At 50.5% G+C, this 17,986-nt stretch overlaps 1 protein-coding gene across 1 annotated transcript in view; it reads right to left on the bottom strand.

Annotated features, from left to right (window-relative positions):
* Positions 1 to 15,984, bottom strand: part of GALNT14 (polypeptide N-acetylgalactosaminyltransferase 14) — a 187,150-nt gene extending 171,166 nt beyond the window's left edge. The window contains exon 1 of the mRNA XM_081100654.1: positions 15,698 to 15,984. Within this exon, the coding sequence (XP_080956780.1) occupies positions 15,698 to 15,826 (129 nt within the window). The 5' untranslated portion in view covers positions 15,827 to 15,984. The remainder of the gene's footprint in view (positions 1 to 15,697) is intronic.
* Between the last annotated feature and the right edge of the window lie 2,002 nt (positions 15,985 to 17,986).

Genomic DNA, 17,986 nt, shown 5'->3' with positions numbered 1-17,986 from the left:
AGTTTCCTAAGAGGATAATTTGGAAAGAGGCACAGTGGATCAGCCACACATTTCATTAACATCAGTGGACCATCCATCAGCCTGTGGGCTACCTGGTATACATAAGCAGAAGGAAATCTTCCATATCCTTATCCTGATCTAGCCTCCTGATAATACCAGCTGGGATATCCGCACTTCTCAGTTCTTCCAATTAATGCACCTGGACTCAGGCCCTCGAACTCAGATGCCCAGCATACCCCCTCAGAGGGCATGACTAGGTGACTTCTGGCCAGAACCCTGCCAATGCCTCACTCAAGGGAATGTAGATAGGCAAGATGACGTCTCCACAGGGCATTCCTCTAAGAGCAGCTACATGAATTAAAGATAAAAATAGGTAGTCCAGAAAAGTGAGCATCAATAGAAAAAATAGAGAACATATGTGACTATCATTTAGGCTGGAGGGGTAAGAGAAAGGGAATGCCAAGTTCAAATTTCACTGAAATGTCCCTTTAAGAGCAATTCGAGTACTCTGAACATTTAAAACCCTTAAACCCCAAACATTTCCTGAACAAAGTCCCCAGTGAGTAGACTATAATATTCCCAACTGGGAAGATCTGTCTACTTTCAGACACACTTGCATCTTAGAACAAAAATAAGCCAATGGATTTTCAAACTCTTCCACAATCTGGCGAGCTCCTGATTTCCATTGGCCTATGGTCACTCTCGCTGCATCCCACAGCCTCCCTTGGCCCTGCTGTCCACACACCCTCCCCTTCTCTAAACTCCTACAAAATTTGCCTCTTGCTCTACAGGAAGATAGCCTACGTTTGCTGTCTAGATTGTGTTGGCTATGTCCCCAACTGCATCGTGACATACTACAGGTATGGTAGGGTGATGATGTATTGGGATATCCATCTGAATTTGTTCTCATGCATTCTTCCCAGTTACTCTCATTGCAGCCCCAACCTCAGCACATAACCAGGATGCTCTCTTGCTTCCATGGAGGTGGTATGCAAAATACGGTGCTAGAAAGAATGCACAGGAGGGTGACAGAAAAAGGCAGTTCCTTCAGCTGGGAAGACAATGCAGGCAGCCAGCCAGTCCTGAGAGTGGCGGGTGCCCCAGTGGGTAGCAGGGCCAGAGAGGAATGGCCACGTGGTACCCCTAGGAGAAGGGACCCAGGGCTCCAGGGCTCCCAGCATCACAAGGAACCCACTAGCCTGAGAACAGCAGAATGATAAAGGGTCTGGTCAGTGATGCAGATTCCAGCCTCTTCCCATATCCCTGGGCATTGCGGAAGCTCCTGGATCCTTGTGAATCTGTAAGCAGAAGAGGAATCCCCACCCCAAACCAGGAGAATGGGAGCTCAGGATGGAACTGAATTCAATAGAGAAATTAAGCACCAACTGCAGACCTGTTTGTGAAGCATGTTCACACTAGCTCTTTGTGAGCAAGTCATCGGTCATCTAAGGCAGCACTTCTCAAACTGTAATTGCACAGGACTCCCCGGGGGTGTGTGTGTGTGGCGGGGGGGGGGGGGGGGGGGGTCTCGTTAAGATGCAGATTTTGAATCAGTAGGTGAAGAGTGGCCTAAGTTATGGTACCTCTAACAAACTTCCCAACGGTGCCAACACCCGTCACCCATGAACCACACTTTGAGAAGCAAAGGTCGAAGGCAGGAGTTAGCAAACTTTTTCTATAAAGGACCAGCTCGAATTTTGATTTTTAGAGAGAGAGGAAGGGAGAGGGATAGAGTGACAGAAACATCAATGAGAGAGAAATATCATAGATGGTCTGCCTCCTTAACGTCCCCCACTGGGGATCTAGCCAGCAATCCAGGCACCTGGGAATCGAACCGGTGACCTCTTGGTTGATGGATCCATGCTCAACCCCTGAGCCACACTGGGAATTTTGGCTCTGTAGGCCAGCTAATCTCCATTGCAACTATTCAACTCTGCCATGTAGTGTACTAGTAGAAGCAGCCTTGACAATACACAAAGGAATGAGCATAAATGTTCCCATACAACTTCATTTATGGACACTGAAATTTGAATTTTATATAATTTTCATTAAAAGTGTTAAAAAAAAAACAACAGTCTTAGCTCACAAACCTATTATATAAACAGCAGGAGAAGAGGGTCTGGATTTGCCAGGGGCCAACCCTGGCCTACGGTACCCAAAACAGTACAGAACCCACAACAGGCCTCCCCGACTAATTCAATTAAAGTCGGTCGCTCAGTCAGCCCATTTTCTATCCTGAAGTTGGCTTTCCTTTCCTGTTATCCTTCCACTAGCGCTACGCTTTTCAAACAGCAGGCACTTGGGGGACAAGTGGATTCCAGCAAATGCACTTCTTCAAAAATCACTGAAATGACTTTAAAAGACTGCCTGAAATCCTTCTTCTTCCAATAAGACGCCCTGTGGAATAACAGGCTCCTGTTTTACTGAAACAGCTTTCAGGATGAGATTAAACCTCACACAGTTTTCTGAGCGAACAGAAGAGTGGCACGATCAGGGGAAGAAATTCACCCTTGCAGAACAACTCCTAGGAAATTCAAAAGCAATTGTCTCAAACTCTTATCCCATGAACCCGCATAAAGATTCTCTCCATCCCCTCCACCTCACATTTCACATTGACTCAGAAGCGAGGAAAGACTTCAATCCATTGTGCACTGTTCCCCATTAATCAGGCATCCTAGCGACACGGTTGTCTTTCTAGGGATAAAGCAAGGCATCCTAAGTCCAAGAGGAGAGCAGAGTTCTAGAGGCAGAAGGGGCCAGAGGCCAGCTGCTCCACCACTCCCCAGAATTCACCCTGGGCACAGAGATCAGAACCCAGACCCGGCATCTCCTGCACAGGGCTTCCTACCAGCAATGTCTGTATCCATTTGCTGATGAACTATGCTCGCGACCCAGTGGCCAGGTGCAGGGGAACTGGCCTACTCTCTCTCCCCACACTGGGTAGACACACAAAGGGAAAAACGCCTTTGAGGGTTCACCATGTTTCTCACTTGCCAATGATCCCAAAGGCACCCCAGCACAGGCTCCAGCCTCACACAGGCCTATCTCAGTTCTGCAACTAATTAGCTCTACAGACTCGGGCAAATTATTGGACATTTATGAACCTCAAGTTCCACATGGGTAAAATAAAGATCACCAGTGCAATATCCAGAGAGAGATAACATTCATCCAACACCATTTTGACAACCTGTGTGGCTCGGGCACTGTTGAATCAGAAAGGTGCCAGTCACAATCACCCAGTATGACTACACTGACAAGCGCTAGCTAAATCTCAGCCCGCTTACCTCACGGGGTGGTTGAAAAGAGTGAATGACCTACACATAAAGCACCTAGCATTTCTCCCAAAAGGCAGTCCCATGCCCCTCTCCCCATGGAAGCCTCTCCTCTCTACATGTACTCCTGGCATATAATGGTGGTCACAAGCAAGCTCCATCTCTAGCACTTTGGGAGGACAGCTGACCTTCAATGGCATCACTGATCAAGGACATGGCCAGAGGGGTCCCTGGACCATGCTGGCTTCTCTCTCTGGATAACCAAGGGAGGTCCCAAGTGCTCTCCAGATGGTCCTACTCATAGAACCCATAGCCACGTAGGTAGGAAGACAGCAGGAATCTCATACTGCTGGGAACACACTGTCAACCTATTTGTTGACCGGTTTGGTGAGGAGGGAGGGAGGTACAGGCACCTGAAGCACCCAAATGCCCATCCTATACTCCTGGAATCCAGGATAAAAAGGACCTAACCTCAAAGTGCCACAAAAAAGCAACCAGGTCATTTCTTTGACAATCAACTCCACCACTGATTTCCCGGGGAAAACCCTGCCATCCCGGTGCCCAGGGGAAAGACCTGGATCCTGCTCTGGAATAGCAGAGGAGACCTAGCACACTCCACGGAGAGCCTGCCATGTGGCACTCAACACAGGTCAGCTCTCCCGGCCCCTTTTGCGACTGGAAGGAAATAAGAAAATGACTTGATTACAGCTCAATACACAAATATGCTTAATATGACTGGCGAAATGGAAAGTCTTGGCACAGAAAAAAAAAAGAAAGAAAATTGCATCAAAAAGTAGAAAATATTATAAATGCAGCTTATTTATGGTTCATAGCAGGTATTTGTTTTTGGTGCTAATAATCTAATTAGCAGTCAATCCAAAGCATCTTTTATCATCAGCTGATCCATAATTACTGCTCCATGCTGAGTATTTTCCCCGCACATGATAGCTTTCAACTCCTCAGCACAAACAACCAAATAATTGGTGCTATTATGCTAGACACCGACTATTCCTCTCTGAAGGGTGATGTGGGGAGTGTTTACCATCCACTGGTAAAAGGGCCTATGTGTTTTCTGAATCTGTTGATCAGTTCCTCACTGTCGCCTCCGGGGTCAGTCTTGTGGTGTGCCCAGAATGTGACACCATGGAGACTTTCTCTTTTAAAACTTAACCCTGGGACCAGAAACCTTTCTAGTCACCTGTAGGAGAGAAGTATTCATAAGGGATGTCAAATAATGCTGAAAGCCCAATATATCTCTCTTTGAAAAAGCTGTAAAGTTTTCTCTTTCACTACTGTTTTAAGAAGACGTGTCCTAGAAGAGATGACTTCTGATATAACACTATTTCATTCCACAGCTCTGGTCTAAACAAGTGTGTGCAATTCTGGGAAGCGGAACACAGGCAGGCTGTAAAGGCTGGTTGCTCAGGGGAAAATATATTCAAGCCATCACTTTCAAGAGATCAGACTCAGTGTGACTGTGAGGAGAGATTAGGAAGCCTGGGGTGAGCATGGTGAAGGGGAAAGATGGTGGCTCTGGGGCCACAGAGAACTGGTTTGGAATCCAGCTCCTCCACATATGAGCAGCACGACCTTGGGAAAGTCACTTAACTTCCCTAAACCTTGATGTTCCTCATCTGAAAAGCAGGGTGAATGATGCCCACTACCCAGGGTTGTTATGAAGAATTGACGACTGACACAGGAGGCACCTGACACTTGGGGTTCAGATTGTTAGTTCTCTGCTTTTTTACTCCAGATGCAAAAAAAAAAAAATAGAAGCTGGTTTTCTACAAGCCAGGTGCTGTGCCATATAATCCCATTCTGTGCAATTAAGCCTCCACCTCTTACTTACAAGTATAGGTAGATTTCAGCCCAGATTCGCTATGGGGCAACTGTACCAGCTAAAGTCCTACTCATGGTTCCCGTCTCCACTCAAATCCTCCCCATCTTCCTATGATCCAGCAACTAAATAGTTAATGCTCATCATCATACTCATAGGTGGGTTGGCTGGTGCCTGTCCCACACCCATTGTTAAATGTCTCCCTGTCTGTAAAAAGGAATAAGACTTGGAAAACTGGAAAGACATATTGAGGCCTTTCTCCAAAGACTTTCTTACCAGAAACCAAACACCAGTGGCTATAAAGAGACTTAAACCTGCTACACTCTAAGCCCAAATGAGGTGCTAAAACCTGGAGTCAGAAGCCACACGTGGTTCAGACTTTTTCTTTTGAATTTTTCATTAGAGTGGATTATACAAACCAAAAGAGCATGTCTTCAATGAAGTTTCACAAAGTGAACACATGCGAGAACCCAGATTAAGAAACGGAACAGTACCAGCTCCCCACGCAAGCGCCCCCCTTGCTCCCTTCTAGTCACTAACCCCAACCAGGGATCACCATGAAACTGGCTTCCACACCATAGCTTAGTTTTGCCTGTTCTCACACATTATATAAATGGAATCCCACAGCCCTCAGGCCAAATCTGGCCTGCCACCTGCTTTAATACACCCCGCAAACTAAAAATGGGTTTTACATTTATAAATATTTGAAAATAATACCAAAAATGAATAATATTTCATGAGACATGAAAAATATGCAAAATTCAAATTTCGGTGTGCATACATAAAGCTTTATTGGAACAGCCACTCTCGTTGCTCACATGCCATCTTTCACTCAGCAACAGCAGAGCTGACTACTTGCAATAGAAGCTATAAATCCTAAAAACCCAAAATACTTACTACCTGGTCCTTTTCAAAAAATGTTTGCCAACTCCAATTCAAGTGCACAACATTCACCGGAATACATGTTCGTGTCTGTTGGGTTTATAGCCAAGGGTGAATTGCAAGGTCATATACGTATGTTCAGCTTTAGTAGACACCGCCAGGAAGTTTCCCAAGAAAGAAGATGCTCGGTTTTAAGAGAAAAAGCCAAAACCATAATGTCATTTACCAGTAAACAGGGAGTATTACAGGGAGTTGGTCTGATCCCGAATTGAGCAGATGATTAGAAAATTATCAGGGCCTCCAAGTGGAGAGGGAAGATGTCAGAGTTGTCTGGGTTCGCATTTCTTTCATCCTTCCTCCATGAGCACAGTTTAAAAATACAGTCCCCTTTAACGTCGCCATTATCAGTAGAAGTGGACAAGAGAGAGAAAGTCATGTGTCAGCTGGGGATCTCGCAGTACAGACTGACTGCCATTCAGGCCACGTAGCATGAGCGCACTGGTTGTTTACTGGAATTGCAGACAAAATACCCGGGAAGACATTAGCAGTCTCCTGATTTTATGCTTTTATAAGATTAAACATATATATATGAGCAGCTACTACATGAGTCACACCCTGCCACCAAAGCAGCAACAAAGCGGATGAGCCCTGTACTGGGCAGAACCAGCAGTCCATCCGCACAGAATGGACTGAATTGAGCAGTCACCAGTGGACAGTCAAGGCTAAACAGTAAGACCCAGGCAGCGCCCTCTGTAGTCCAGAAGGAGGGAGAATCCCAAGTGATGCCGCTTGTCTTCTAAAGGTACTTCCCTCCTGGAGTCATTCCCCCCCACACTAGCCTTGCATTTCAAATAGGCTGTATTAAGTTCTTTCAAGTGACATTTTTCCTTAGGAGGGAATTGCTTCTGATTCTTTAAGGACCACGTTCATCACGAAAGGGATTCCAATCAACAGTTTCTGTGTTAATTGCACAAACCTTTTATGAGTTGAGCAGCCTCGTGAATGACAACATGGCCTCCTTTCTGCTGTCAAACCCCAGGGCCCAGGGGAGCTATGGCTGCCCAGCATGGGCTCACCACATCAGGATAGAGCCAGTGGTGACCACAGAACTGAGGAGGTGGGAGTCTCTCTCTCTGCTTCTCCTGAGACCCCAAGTCTGCCACTCCGGCCCAGCATCTTCCCACAGCAGAAGGCAGCATCCTGGGGGACATGTCTCTAAGGCAAGCAAGTCAAACTCAAAGGCTAACACGGGCCAAATAAACGAGGGATGCAGCCCGCAGGCCGCAAGTTTGACATGCTTGCTCTAAGGCCTGCAAGGGATTAGACTTGGCCTATCTTGAAGGAAAACCTAACTCCTCCTGCACCCTTCCCCCATGGCCCTCCAGAGACGGGCTCTATATTCCCCTTAATTCACTCCTCAGTTCCCTTCAGTGTGCAGAAAAGCAATGCTGGTGTTTAATCAGAGATAGGGAGTCATTTCTCAGCAAGAGCCCTCACTTTCCGCCCATATGAAAATATACATGGAATACATCTACCAGTATATATATATATAAAAGCCTAAGCAACCATTACAACCGGACAACCGGTCGACTGGCCGGTAGCTATGATGCACCATGCACCAGGCCTCTAGTACATAGATAAAATAGGTTTAATTTCCCCTGGAAAAGGAAGCTAGACAGGAGTTGAGGATGGCCATAATACAAAGAGCATGTGCTCTACAGTCCAAAGAGTGAATTCAGGGCCACTCGGGAGCTTGCCAGTCTCCTCCCTGCATCACCTCTGATTCATCATAGTTTAGAAAATGGGAAGAAGAAGAATAACATCTGCCTCTCAGGGTGGCAGGAAGGATCAAATGAGGCATTTGAGGTGAAGAAAAATGATTTGTAAACTGTAAAAAACATCACAGGAGGTGATGGAGGAGAGAAGCTACCTCTTATCTTCCTGGTCCTGATTCGCCTTCCATCAGCCAATTCTTACTGGCTGTCCCTCTTCTGATGAGGACCACAGCCCACCCTAAGGACCGGAGCCAATTCAGCACCCAGCTGGCAGCCATCAGCTGGCCATCTATTAACAGCCAATTATCTGGGTGGCTGAATTAATCCGTGGGCCACGTGGTCTGATCTCCCCGAGATCCTAGAAAACAATGAGCCTGAAATACAGGCACCAGCTAATTTTTCAACGGCCATCAAGGAATTGGGCGTTCATTATTCCCGCATGTTGCAGCTGCGAGTGATGGGTGCATAAATATTGATTAGACCAGCCTCTGTGGCTGGGGGGGAGTGGGGGGATGAATGATTCGAGTGTTCTCAGAGGAACAAGAGAAGATACATAAATCTCAAATCGGACCCTAGAGGAAAAAACCCTGATTTCTAAACCTTGGTGAGGAAGAGAAAAGAGACAGCCACCTCTTTGGAGAGACCTGGTCAAGATGGGGTGGTCACAGCAGTCCTACGGGTGTTTCCCACTCTCTCCTGGCCTGGAATGAGATGCAAACTGGGTTTAAACCACAGGATCACTAGAAAGGAGGCAGCCGGGGTGTTTTCTTCCTCTTGGCATTCAAATCCAAGGCTTTAGGATCATGTGAGCATGTCGGTCTCCCCAGCAATTCCTTGAAAGATCTCTGTAGTGTTTACAGTTAAGTAGACAAGTGACATGAGGAGAATTTAATTGTTTTTTTAAGTGCCCAATCTTGTCTCCTGCAAATGGTATGCAGAAGAGACTTTGTGCTTGAAAATTGGCATCGTGCAGGAGGCCATGCAGGAGGCGGTGGGTCAAAGGGCTCCTTAATTCCCACATTCAGGGCTCCTGCTGATCTAAGGGCATCTGAGTGGACTGGCTCAGGGTGGCCAGAGAGGTTACCTTCCTCCTCCAGAAAGAGCTGCCTTTGTGTCCAGAGGAGCAGGGGGGAGGGGGAGGAGTAGGGGAGGGGGGGGGCAGTCCGGCAGGGGAGGTGGGGGGGGGGGCAGTCCGGCGGGGGATGGGGGAGCAGTCCAGCAGGCTGCTCCCACCCATGGTTGGAGCCTTCAGGGAAGGACTGGGCTCGGTCCCTCCAGCCTTCTCCCTAAGCCCCTGACCGAGTGCTCCGGGGCTCTCTGCTCTGACCCCACTCGCGGGGCAGGAGATGCGAATCCGAGGAGGAGGAGGAATGTGATGAAGGGAGGAGGGTCGCATGGAAAGAAAAGCAGAAGGAAAGAGGACTCCTTGGGTGGCACAGACATTTCTCACCCCGTAGAGATCTCTCCCTCTCTCTCCCTCTCTCTCCCTCTCAGCTTCCTAGCGCTCATTAGGTCCTGTGATGGCAGCAGCTGCCCGCCGCCGAGTGCAGGCTGCCGCCCCAGAAGGTCACACCAGGCCATTTATTCTGAAATATCAAAATACCAGAGCCAGCACTTTCAGGAGCTTCTGCAGAATTCCCCGGGGCACCAGTGTATGCGCGCACACGCCTGAGTGTGTGTGTGTGTGTGTGTGTGTGTGTGTGTGTGTGCGCGCCTAAGTATCCCAAAGGGGTTCCTTCTTAATCAGCTCAACATCTGAGGACTCAGAGACTGATTTATTTTTGGTTAATCTAGCGTTTCTGGTAAAATAATTAGAAGCTAAGTAACAGACACAGAGTATCTGTGGTGTGATTATTGATAGCCATGAGGTCTCGCTTTAGAGTGATTCACAAGTAACCCGAAACCACTCACAGGGCTGGCAGGGCAGTGGGAGACAGGCAGTGCTGCCTCACCCGGCCCCCATTTCACAGCTGAGGAGACTGGGCCTGCAGAGAGGATGTGTGTTGTCCCTGGCACTCCCTACACCAGCAGGAGACTCCCAAGCTGCCACGTGTATAAGAAAACCCGGAAGGTGAGCGCACACTGGCTTAGACACCCATGTGGGAGCTCCGAGGAGAGGGTCAGGCTGTCTCTCTCTGGACTCCAGTGAACAGTGTGAGTCTCTGAGGCCCATCCGAGTTGGAAGGCTGACCACCTAGCTCAGGTCACTGCAGACAAGTGGGAAGGGTCAGCAGCCAGCTGGCGAGGGCACAGGGCACAGCCAGCCTCACTTCCCCACACAGAGGGCAGGTCTAGAATGCTGGTCTCTGGGCTGGAATGTGCAAAAGGGCTCACAGTCTGCCCCTATGAGAGGAGCTGGCCATTCGTCCCTGCTTTCTAATTCAGATTCTTTTCCCAAAAATGCATGGGGGGGGGGGGGCGGTATTTGAGATGCTCTGGAACAGTGACAAAACTGTGAATGTTAGAAACTAAACAAGGGCACAGCAACATTTCTCCAAATGTATTCCTGGTGCCTGGTAAGACCTGGGGACACCTGTGACGGGAGAGGTGTGGGGAAGGACACAGGCACACACGGCAGAGGAGATGGCAGTGGACGAGCTGCGTGGAAATCCTGGGGCCGTAGGCATCAGCCAACGCAGCCTCATTCCGTCCCTGTTCAGTTTATCCATGACCTCTGATGAGTGGAAATTAACACTTTTAAGTGACACAAACAGATGAGCAACCTTGAGAAAGGGTAGTCCCTAGACAGGCTGGGGAGGCTTGTGACAGGGACATTAATTTCTCTATCCTGCCTGGTGTTGCCCTTTTGTCTTCTCTGACTTGAGCAGGAATCATTCTGTGCCTCCAAGAACATTTGGGATTCCTGGTCTTTGTTTCCAAAAGCACCAGGCCAATTAGGGGGAACGAGGGTTGAGGGAGGAAGAGAGCTCCCTAGACTGACTTAGAGAGGGAATTCCCTTAAAGCAGGTCTGGGGGTCCCTGGATCCCTGGATGGGGCCTCCCAGCAGGACCTGAGCTAGGTGGTCCAACTTGGATGGTGCTGGCTGGGAAAGGGAGCTAGAGCCTGAGTACACCCCAGGGCTTCCAAAAATGACCCGGGAAGGAGAAATTCCCCCCAGCTAGACAGATTCAGAAAGGGAGGAGTAAACTCAGATTCATCTGTTTATTTTTTTTAAATGCTTATTGATAGCCAGAAAGCAGAGACAGACTAATTCTTGAATACCTGAGGTTCCAACCTCCTACTTCCCTATTTCCCAGCCTCTCACAGCAGCCACTGTGGGGCCACCAGGCACCACCATCCCACCAGCTGCTCCAGGAACCACCGCCCAGGGCCCAGCTCCCACACAGGAGCCAATGAAAGGATAAACATTCTTCTGCTAATGGGCTACTTCCGGTCGTGCCAGAGTCCAAATCCCCTGGACAGAGTCCAGTACCCACCCGCTGAGCACCAGCAGATTAATAGGGGCTCTCTCTCTGAAATTCATGATTTTTTAAATGGGAGAAATTATCTACTAAATGGGGAATAAAATAACAGTGTCATATACTGCAGGCATTTGTGGTATGCAAATGTTATGGAGAAAACGAGTTCTTTTCTCATAGTGTTCGCTGTATCCCTAGTTCAACACAAATACATTTACATGGGCCCCAGGCACTTTGTTCAAAGCCTTTACATTTCCAATATTTTCCTCAAAAAATTACCCTCAGGTCTCAATTTTTTTTTTTTTTTTTTTTTGGCTTTTACTAAAGCTTAAGCCCTTGGACTAAATTTAGTTCTAGGAAATAGGAGACAAATTTTCTGGTTTTCTCCTTTTTTTTCCCAATTCCGTCACTTATTGCAGACCTCTCCATAAGGCAAACAAATGATAGAGGAGAGAAGAAATGAAAACATTTTTGGGGTATTTTTTAGCGGTACCATATTTATGGCTAAACGTGTAGTTTGAACGAAGACATCAAACCTGTTACATGATTTCCAATTAGGAATTAGAGCTTGCTGAATTTGGGGGGAGGGGATCGGGTGAAAGAACAGAATCAATATTAAAAAGTCATACTTAAAGAAATCTTTACTTGAGCTATTAATAGAAGCAGCCCTTCTTGAAACTAGGGGGGAACACTCAATTTTCTTCCGCCAGTGGCACAGCCTGCCTGCTCCACATCAGCTGGATTGTGACCAGGCGTCGGTTTTATTTTACCCTCAGGCCCACCTTGGAGGTCCCGGCACTGGGTGAATGAGATGTGTCCTGACACTGTGAACAAAGGAGATCCAGGGCCTGGGGCACCAGAACTCGAGTCTGTAGCAGATCCCAGGGAAGGCAACTTGCCACATGGAATCTAAAATCCAGGAGGTCCCCCGCCCAGGAGCCCTCACCACAGCCCTCTCCTCTCCAATCCCTCCAGCATTCACAACTTCTCTAAGTACGTTTAAGAGGAGGGAGCCCTCTGCTCTTGCGCTGGGAAAATAAGCTGACTCCCCACCGCAGTGGGAAGAATCCTAGGCTTATGAACAGTTCCCGGAGGCTTTGCCACGCGCAAGGCAAGTGCTCTCTGCATGGCTATGCATGCGCGTTTCTTAGGGAAACCTAGGATGCTAAACTCACCCAGCATTGAGTTTTTTCCCCACAATAGACCAATGTCCCAGGAAATGTCCAAATTCCGACTGTTGAGGAAACAATCTCTGCCCCGGTCAATGATTTCCAACCCAAAGGTGCTGCAACCTTTGGGTGCTACCTCCCCACCAGGGTGTACTCTGACCAGCAAAGGAGCCTCCTCTGCCCCGGGGCAGAGTGGGATCTCGCTCTGGGGGGTTCCCTCACAAATCACAGCAACCCCCTTAAGCTCTCCAAAGGCCAGTGTCTAGGGATGAGCCACAGGAGTGCTGGAGAGTGGGTTGGGGAGCACGTGCTGCAAACATCCCTAACCTCACCCCATCACCCACAAGTGTAGATCCAGGCAGTCCGCAAGGCACAGTGGCACGGAAGGAGCATGTGGGTGGGCAGTGCCCAGAATGATCCTGTCCCATCCCTGACTCTGATGCTGCTACTTAATAATAAGCCTTGTTAGCATGGGCCAATTGTATGACCTCATTACTCAGTCTTATCTGCATAAAAGTATTATCTGCCTCACGTGGTAGTTGTGAAGACTGAAGGAGTGCATCTATGTAAAATGGAGTTTGTGAATTTGGAAAGCACTGTACAAAGGCTACCTGTTGTTATTTTGCACGTGTGAACCCTCTCACACAGCCTGGTCCACCAGGAACTCAAGAAGAATGAAATCACGCAGGCATATTTACATGGGGCCAATGGAACTATTAAAAAGTCCACACACTTCATATTCTTCATCAAGCTCCTGAATGCCATCCACCAATAGGCTGCTTCAGATTCACATGGAGCACTTGTAACAGTACTGATTCTAGAATTTCTCCCAAACCCACAGAATCATAAATCCCAAAATGGGTATGGTAAGCCAGCCCTCCAGGTGATTCTCACATGCAGTCTGGTTTAGGAACCCCAACTGCACTCCTTCCGGCAGGATGAGCAAATTCCCTACACCGTAGATTGGTCACGGGAATAAAATCACTCTGGGGCTAAGATGAGATCTCTCTTTGTCTCTCCACCTCTGTTCTCAGACACATATACACTAAGAACAGAGGGGTGCTCATTCTCCAGACACAAACACACCCACGAATACACACACCACGTCTATGCAGATGTATAGTCATACCTACAGTTGAAAAACAGGAAGGAAAAATATACTAACAAAAAAGAAGGGCACCAAGGTATCAAGATTTTTAAAGCATAAGGAACTCCTAGTAATAAAGGATACAGAAAGGGGGAGGGGGGATAGGATATTAAGACACAGAGCAAGTGGTCAAAACTAGACGCCGGTCTTCCGTGACTGACAGCGCTACGGGAGTAGACGACTCCCAACACTACTCATTTGTTTGTAATGCTGCCTCCACCAGGAGCTCATGACAGCCCCCCAAAGGGCAGAGACACAATGTACTCACCACAGTCGCCCCCAAACCTGGCACAGAGCCTGGCGCAGGGCTGCATTTGATCCATAAATGTGTGTTCAGTGCACACCAGGAAGGGAAGAGGCAGGTAAGGAAAGACAAAGTGCACAAAGAAGGAAACATCTCTTGCCCCAGACCCTGGTGGAAGCTAAGAATAAGTAAACTTCAGGTAATGAGGTTCAACACGAAACAGAGAGTGTACGTCCCCACCAGCAGAACCATCCAGGAAAGAAGGAGGAAAGCTCCCTAGATCTATGGGCAGGTCTGGGGTGAGTGAGAAAACCGATCTTGTGCTCTAAAGGTTGTTTAAAGCCTCCTCACTTTCCTGCTTAGTAGCCCTCCCCCCCAGGTTCCCCAGCATCCACAAGGTCCTACCCAACATACCCCACCTTCACCTCCCCAGTCTCATCCCTGACATCTGCCACCTGCTTCACACTCCAATGCTGCCAAACTCACAGTGCATGCTGTGCCATTCCTGAGCCTGTTTGGTGCTGTTAACTTCTACCTGGAGCGCCCTCCCTACCCACCCATAGACCTACTGCTCATACTTCTCAACTCAGTTCTGTCAAGTCCTCCTCCTCCAGGAAGTCCCCTGGCCCCATGACACCAAGTGCACTGAGGCCATTTTGCTCTCAGCACACTGTATGGTTGGTCCACTGACGAGCAAATCCCACCGGAGCCTGTAAGCTCTGCATCTCTGTACTCATATTTTAGCCCAGTGATGGCATAGGGTCAACCAACAAAAAAATGCGTGTGGAACGCAACTGAGAATTGGCAAGATTCCAAAACCTAAGTGCCAGAAGACTTCCTTAAAAAGGGATCTGAGAGGCACCTGGATAGAGTAGAAAAGATCCTAAATATCCAAGGTCAGAGTTCAAATCAGTAGAGTGAACTAAGGCAAGGCAGTTAAAGGCTGAACCTGTTTCCTACGCTATGAAGTAAGGATGGTACCACACAACATACAACTCCTTATGAAGAAGCAGCACTATGTCACCTGGCGCATCGTGAGTCCTCTGGGGAGACTCCACACTCCCCTTCCCCCTGTTGTCAGTCTCCTGCTTTGGACCTTAAATAATACCAAAGGCTTTTCCCAGGCCCTTAAGTTCATCAATGCTGCATCCCTGATCAGGAAACCCCCAGGCCTCCTTCTGTGCCCCACAGCCAGGTGCGTAGAAGAAGAGACAGAAATGGGAGCTCTGAATTCGAGGTAAAAGTGAGCCTGTAGGAAGAACCTCCTGGCTCTGCTCAGAACCAACTGAGCAGGAGTCTGAAAAGCCACTTGGGTTCTCCAAGGAGTTTGTTGTTGTTGTTCTTGGTGTTTTTTTTAGGGGGGAAGGGGGGGGGAGTGTTAACAGACTCTTTACTGGTGTTCAATTCCCAATGCAGCCAAAGGGCTCAGGGACAATCATAAAACAGGGGTGGCAACAGGCCGTGGGAGGCTGCAGGGCACTCGCCAGAGATACACAGGCGCGCGGTGCATCCCGGGCTTCCGGCCTCCCAGTGTGGGGCCTGGCAGCCGCCAGACTTCTCACGGGCGCCAGCACCGGCTGGCCCTGCCACCCGACCCAAACACCAGCGACTCTCTCGAGGAGTCCACAGACCGCCACCTTCTGTGCCACAATTCTGCAGCGCCCCCTCTGCTCCGGACCCCGGCGCGCTGCCCAAGTTGAGAGCTCCACTCCGCCCGCGACGCGCGCCCACCACCTACACCCACTCTCACTTTCACACACGGCAAGTCCGTAGATACCCCCGAGCTTTTCAAACCCAGAAATATCCGGTAGCCGCATCCGGCGCCCGGTTACCTGCTCACAGCACCCAGACCCCCGCCTTGGCTTCCTGGGAGCCTGCAAACCTGGAGCGCGAGCTGCGCGCCCTCCGGCAAACGGCTGCCCCGCGCCCGGCGCGCTGCCAAACCCCGTACCTTGGTGGGCTGCACTTCAGGTACCACGGACACCTCCAACTTGTTCTTGTTTACCCAGAAGAACAGCAGTACGGTGATCCAGAGCACCCCGAAGAGCGGCAGCACCAGGCGGCGAGAGAGGCGCCGCATGTTCCCCTTCGCCTTCTCTCCGCGGAACTGCGACCCTGGGGCACCCCCTGGCGGTCAGGGTCGGCGGGGCAGGAGTCCCGAGAGCTCCTCGCTCGGTGGAGCGCTAGCCCGGAACGCGGGTGCAGCAGCGGCGGGATCCTTTAAAGCGCCCCGCCTGCAACCGACAGGAGAGAGTGGGGATGGGGGAGCGGGGCGCCCCGAGGCACGGCAAGGGAGGGCTCGGGGGCAGCCAAGCTGGTCAAGCGCAGTAGCAGCGACGTGGTCCCCGCGCCGCCGCCGCCGCCGCCGCCGCCGCCTCGCCCGCCGCAGCCGCCACGAGGGAAACTGACTCGAGCAGCGGGGAGGAAGGAATCCGAGGCAGTGCCCGGCACCCCAGAGGAACACGAAGGAGGAAGGGGAGGAGAGAGCGAAGGGGGAGGGTAGGCACGACAGACTGACCTACTCGGAGGGAGCCAGGGTGCGAGTGAGGGGGCTCTGCGAGGGGGCGCTACCGCCGCCCGCCGACCGAGGCGCACAGGGCTGTTCTGAGGCCGCCCGGCCGCGCTGAACACAAGCGCAGCTCCGGGCCACCCTGGGGCGGGGCGGGATGGTGCATCCACGAGGCTGCCGCCGCCAGCTCCACGCTGGTACCTACCTCTGGCCGGGCTATCCTGGGAGGACTTGCCGGCTCACTGAGGGGGTCTGCACGTGGCGCTCAACCCTAGTGCCGCCCTCCATGCACCCCACCCCCTCTATGCAACCCCCTCCCACCCTCCCCCGGAAGCCGGCTCTAGGAGCTTGGGACCTGGAGCTTCAGGGCCTCAGGGCCATGGCCGAGTTCAGCCAACTCCCCAGGGTGTTTCTCTGCCATGCATGCAGGTGCCTGGCAACTTTTTCTGCTTAATGGAACGCTGAGTTGGTCTAAATTTAACTTGAAAGGAATCCTTTTAAAAATTAAGGCGCAATCATTTCCCTCAAGGGTTTGCCCTCCCTATAAGCTTTTAGAGCTCTGTGCTGGCAGATGTTCCAAGGAGGGGGTCAGAAGTTGGGCCAACCACATGGGGTTCTTGGAAAGTGACCCTGGGCAGGGGGATACTGGATGTGGAGGGTTATCTTTCGAAAGGGGGTGAGAATGATGTCCCTACTACTGTAACACCATCCTCCCCGCCTCTCCCCACGGAGCTCAACATAAGGGAAGCCCCATGCACTACTGAAAGTGGGGCTCCAGAATTAATTCTTCAGTAAGAGGGAGCCCCCAAGAAGTGGAATCAGAGATGGAGGAATCTGCGGAAAGCCATTCTGTTTGGTAGGTTGTCTTTCCATCGCAGGGCAGTCCTGCCGCACAGCCCCAAAGAGTCCTTGGCCAGGAGCAGAGGGGGGAATCAAACAGTCCAGAAAAGAAGAGCACACTTGCCAGCCTAGCTCAAGACTTGGCTGAGCGCTCTCTGACCACCACACAGAACCCTGGGATGGCCCAGGATTCGCCTTCATTAGAACTCTATATACTGAAAGGTTGGGGTAGGATCCCCAGCCATCACTTTGGCCAGACAAAGGAGCAGGTAGACCATATCATGGTCATGGCCGGGAATGGGCGGGGGGGGGGGGGGGGAGAAGAGTGGGGAGAAGGCCCAAGAGAACCCATCCCTACAGCATCTGAGCTGCCTGGATCTCTTCCAGGAGTCTCACCCGGGACCTGCAAGCTTGGGCTTGCAAAGTGTCCTGCGGCAGACTCTGCAGGGGACGCCCGGGCAAGCGGCTGAGACGGAGACGCTGTCAGCTCCAGGCAGGAGCCGCAGCTCCGTAGCCCATTGCTCAGCGCTTTGTGATATTGCTTCTGAGGAACAGATGGCGGGGAGTTACACAACACCACCGCCAGGCTTCCGAGACGGTGCAGCACCACACTGCCTGCCGCAGGGGTGCTAGGTGCTTCGCTCTGACTGTTCAGCATCTAGGGACACGGAGGCCCTGGGACGCCCATGGCAGCTCCACGCAAGATCTGTGATGCCTGGGAGAGCAGGGATTGCCTTCGACGGTGCCTGCCTCTTGAGTCACTGTTTTGTCCTCCAGTCAAGTGGAGATTGCCTGGGCCTCTGGGAGCTGTTGAGGGAATCCGGTTTTGCCAAGTGTCATTACCTGATCCAGCCAAAAGGCACGTTCGTCTGGGTTATCAAACCAGTAACT

This window comes from Myotis nattereri, assembly GCF_964212035.1.
Source record: "Myotis nattereri genome assembly, chromosome: 10".
NCBI lineage: Eukaryota > Metazoa > Chordata > Mammalia > Chiroptera > Vespertilionidae > Myotis > Myotis nattereri.
This window is presented reverse-complemented; position numbering and strand designations above follow the sequence as displayed.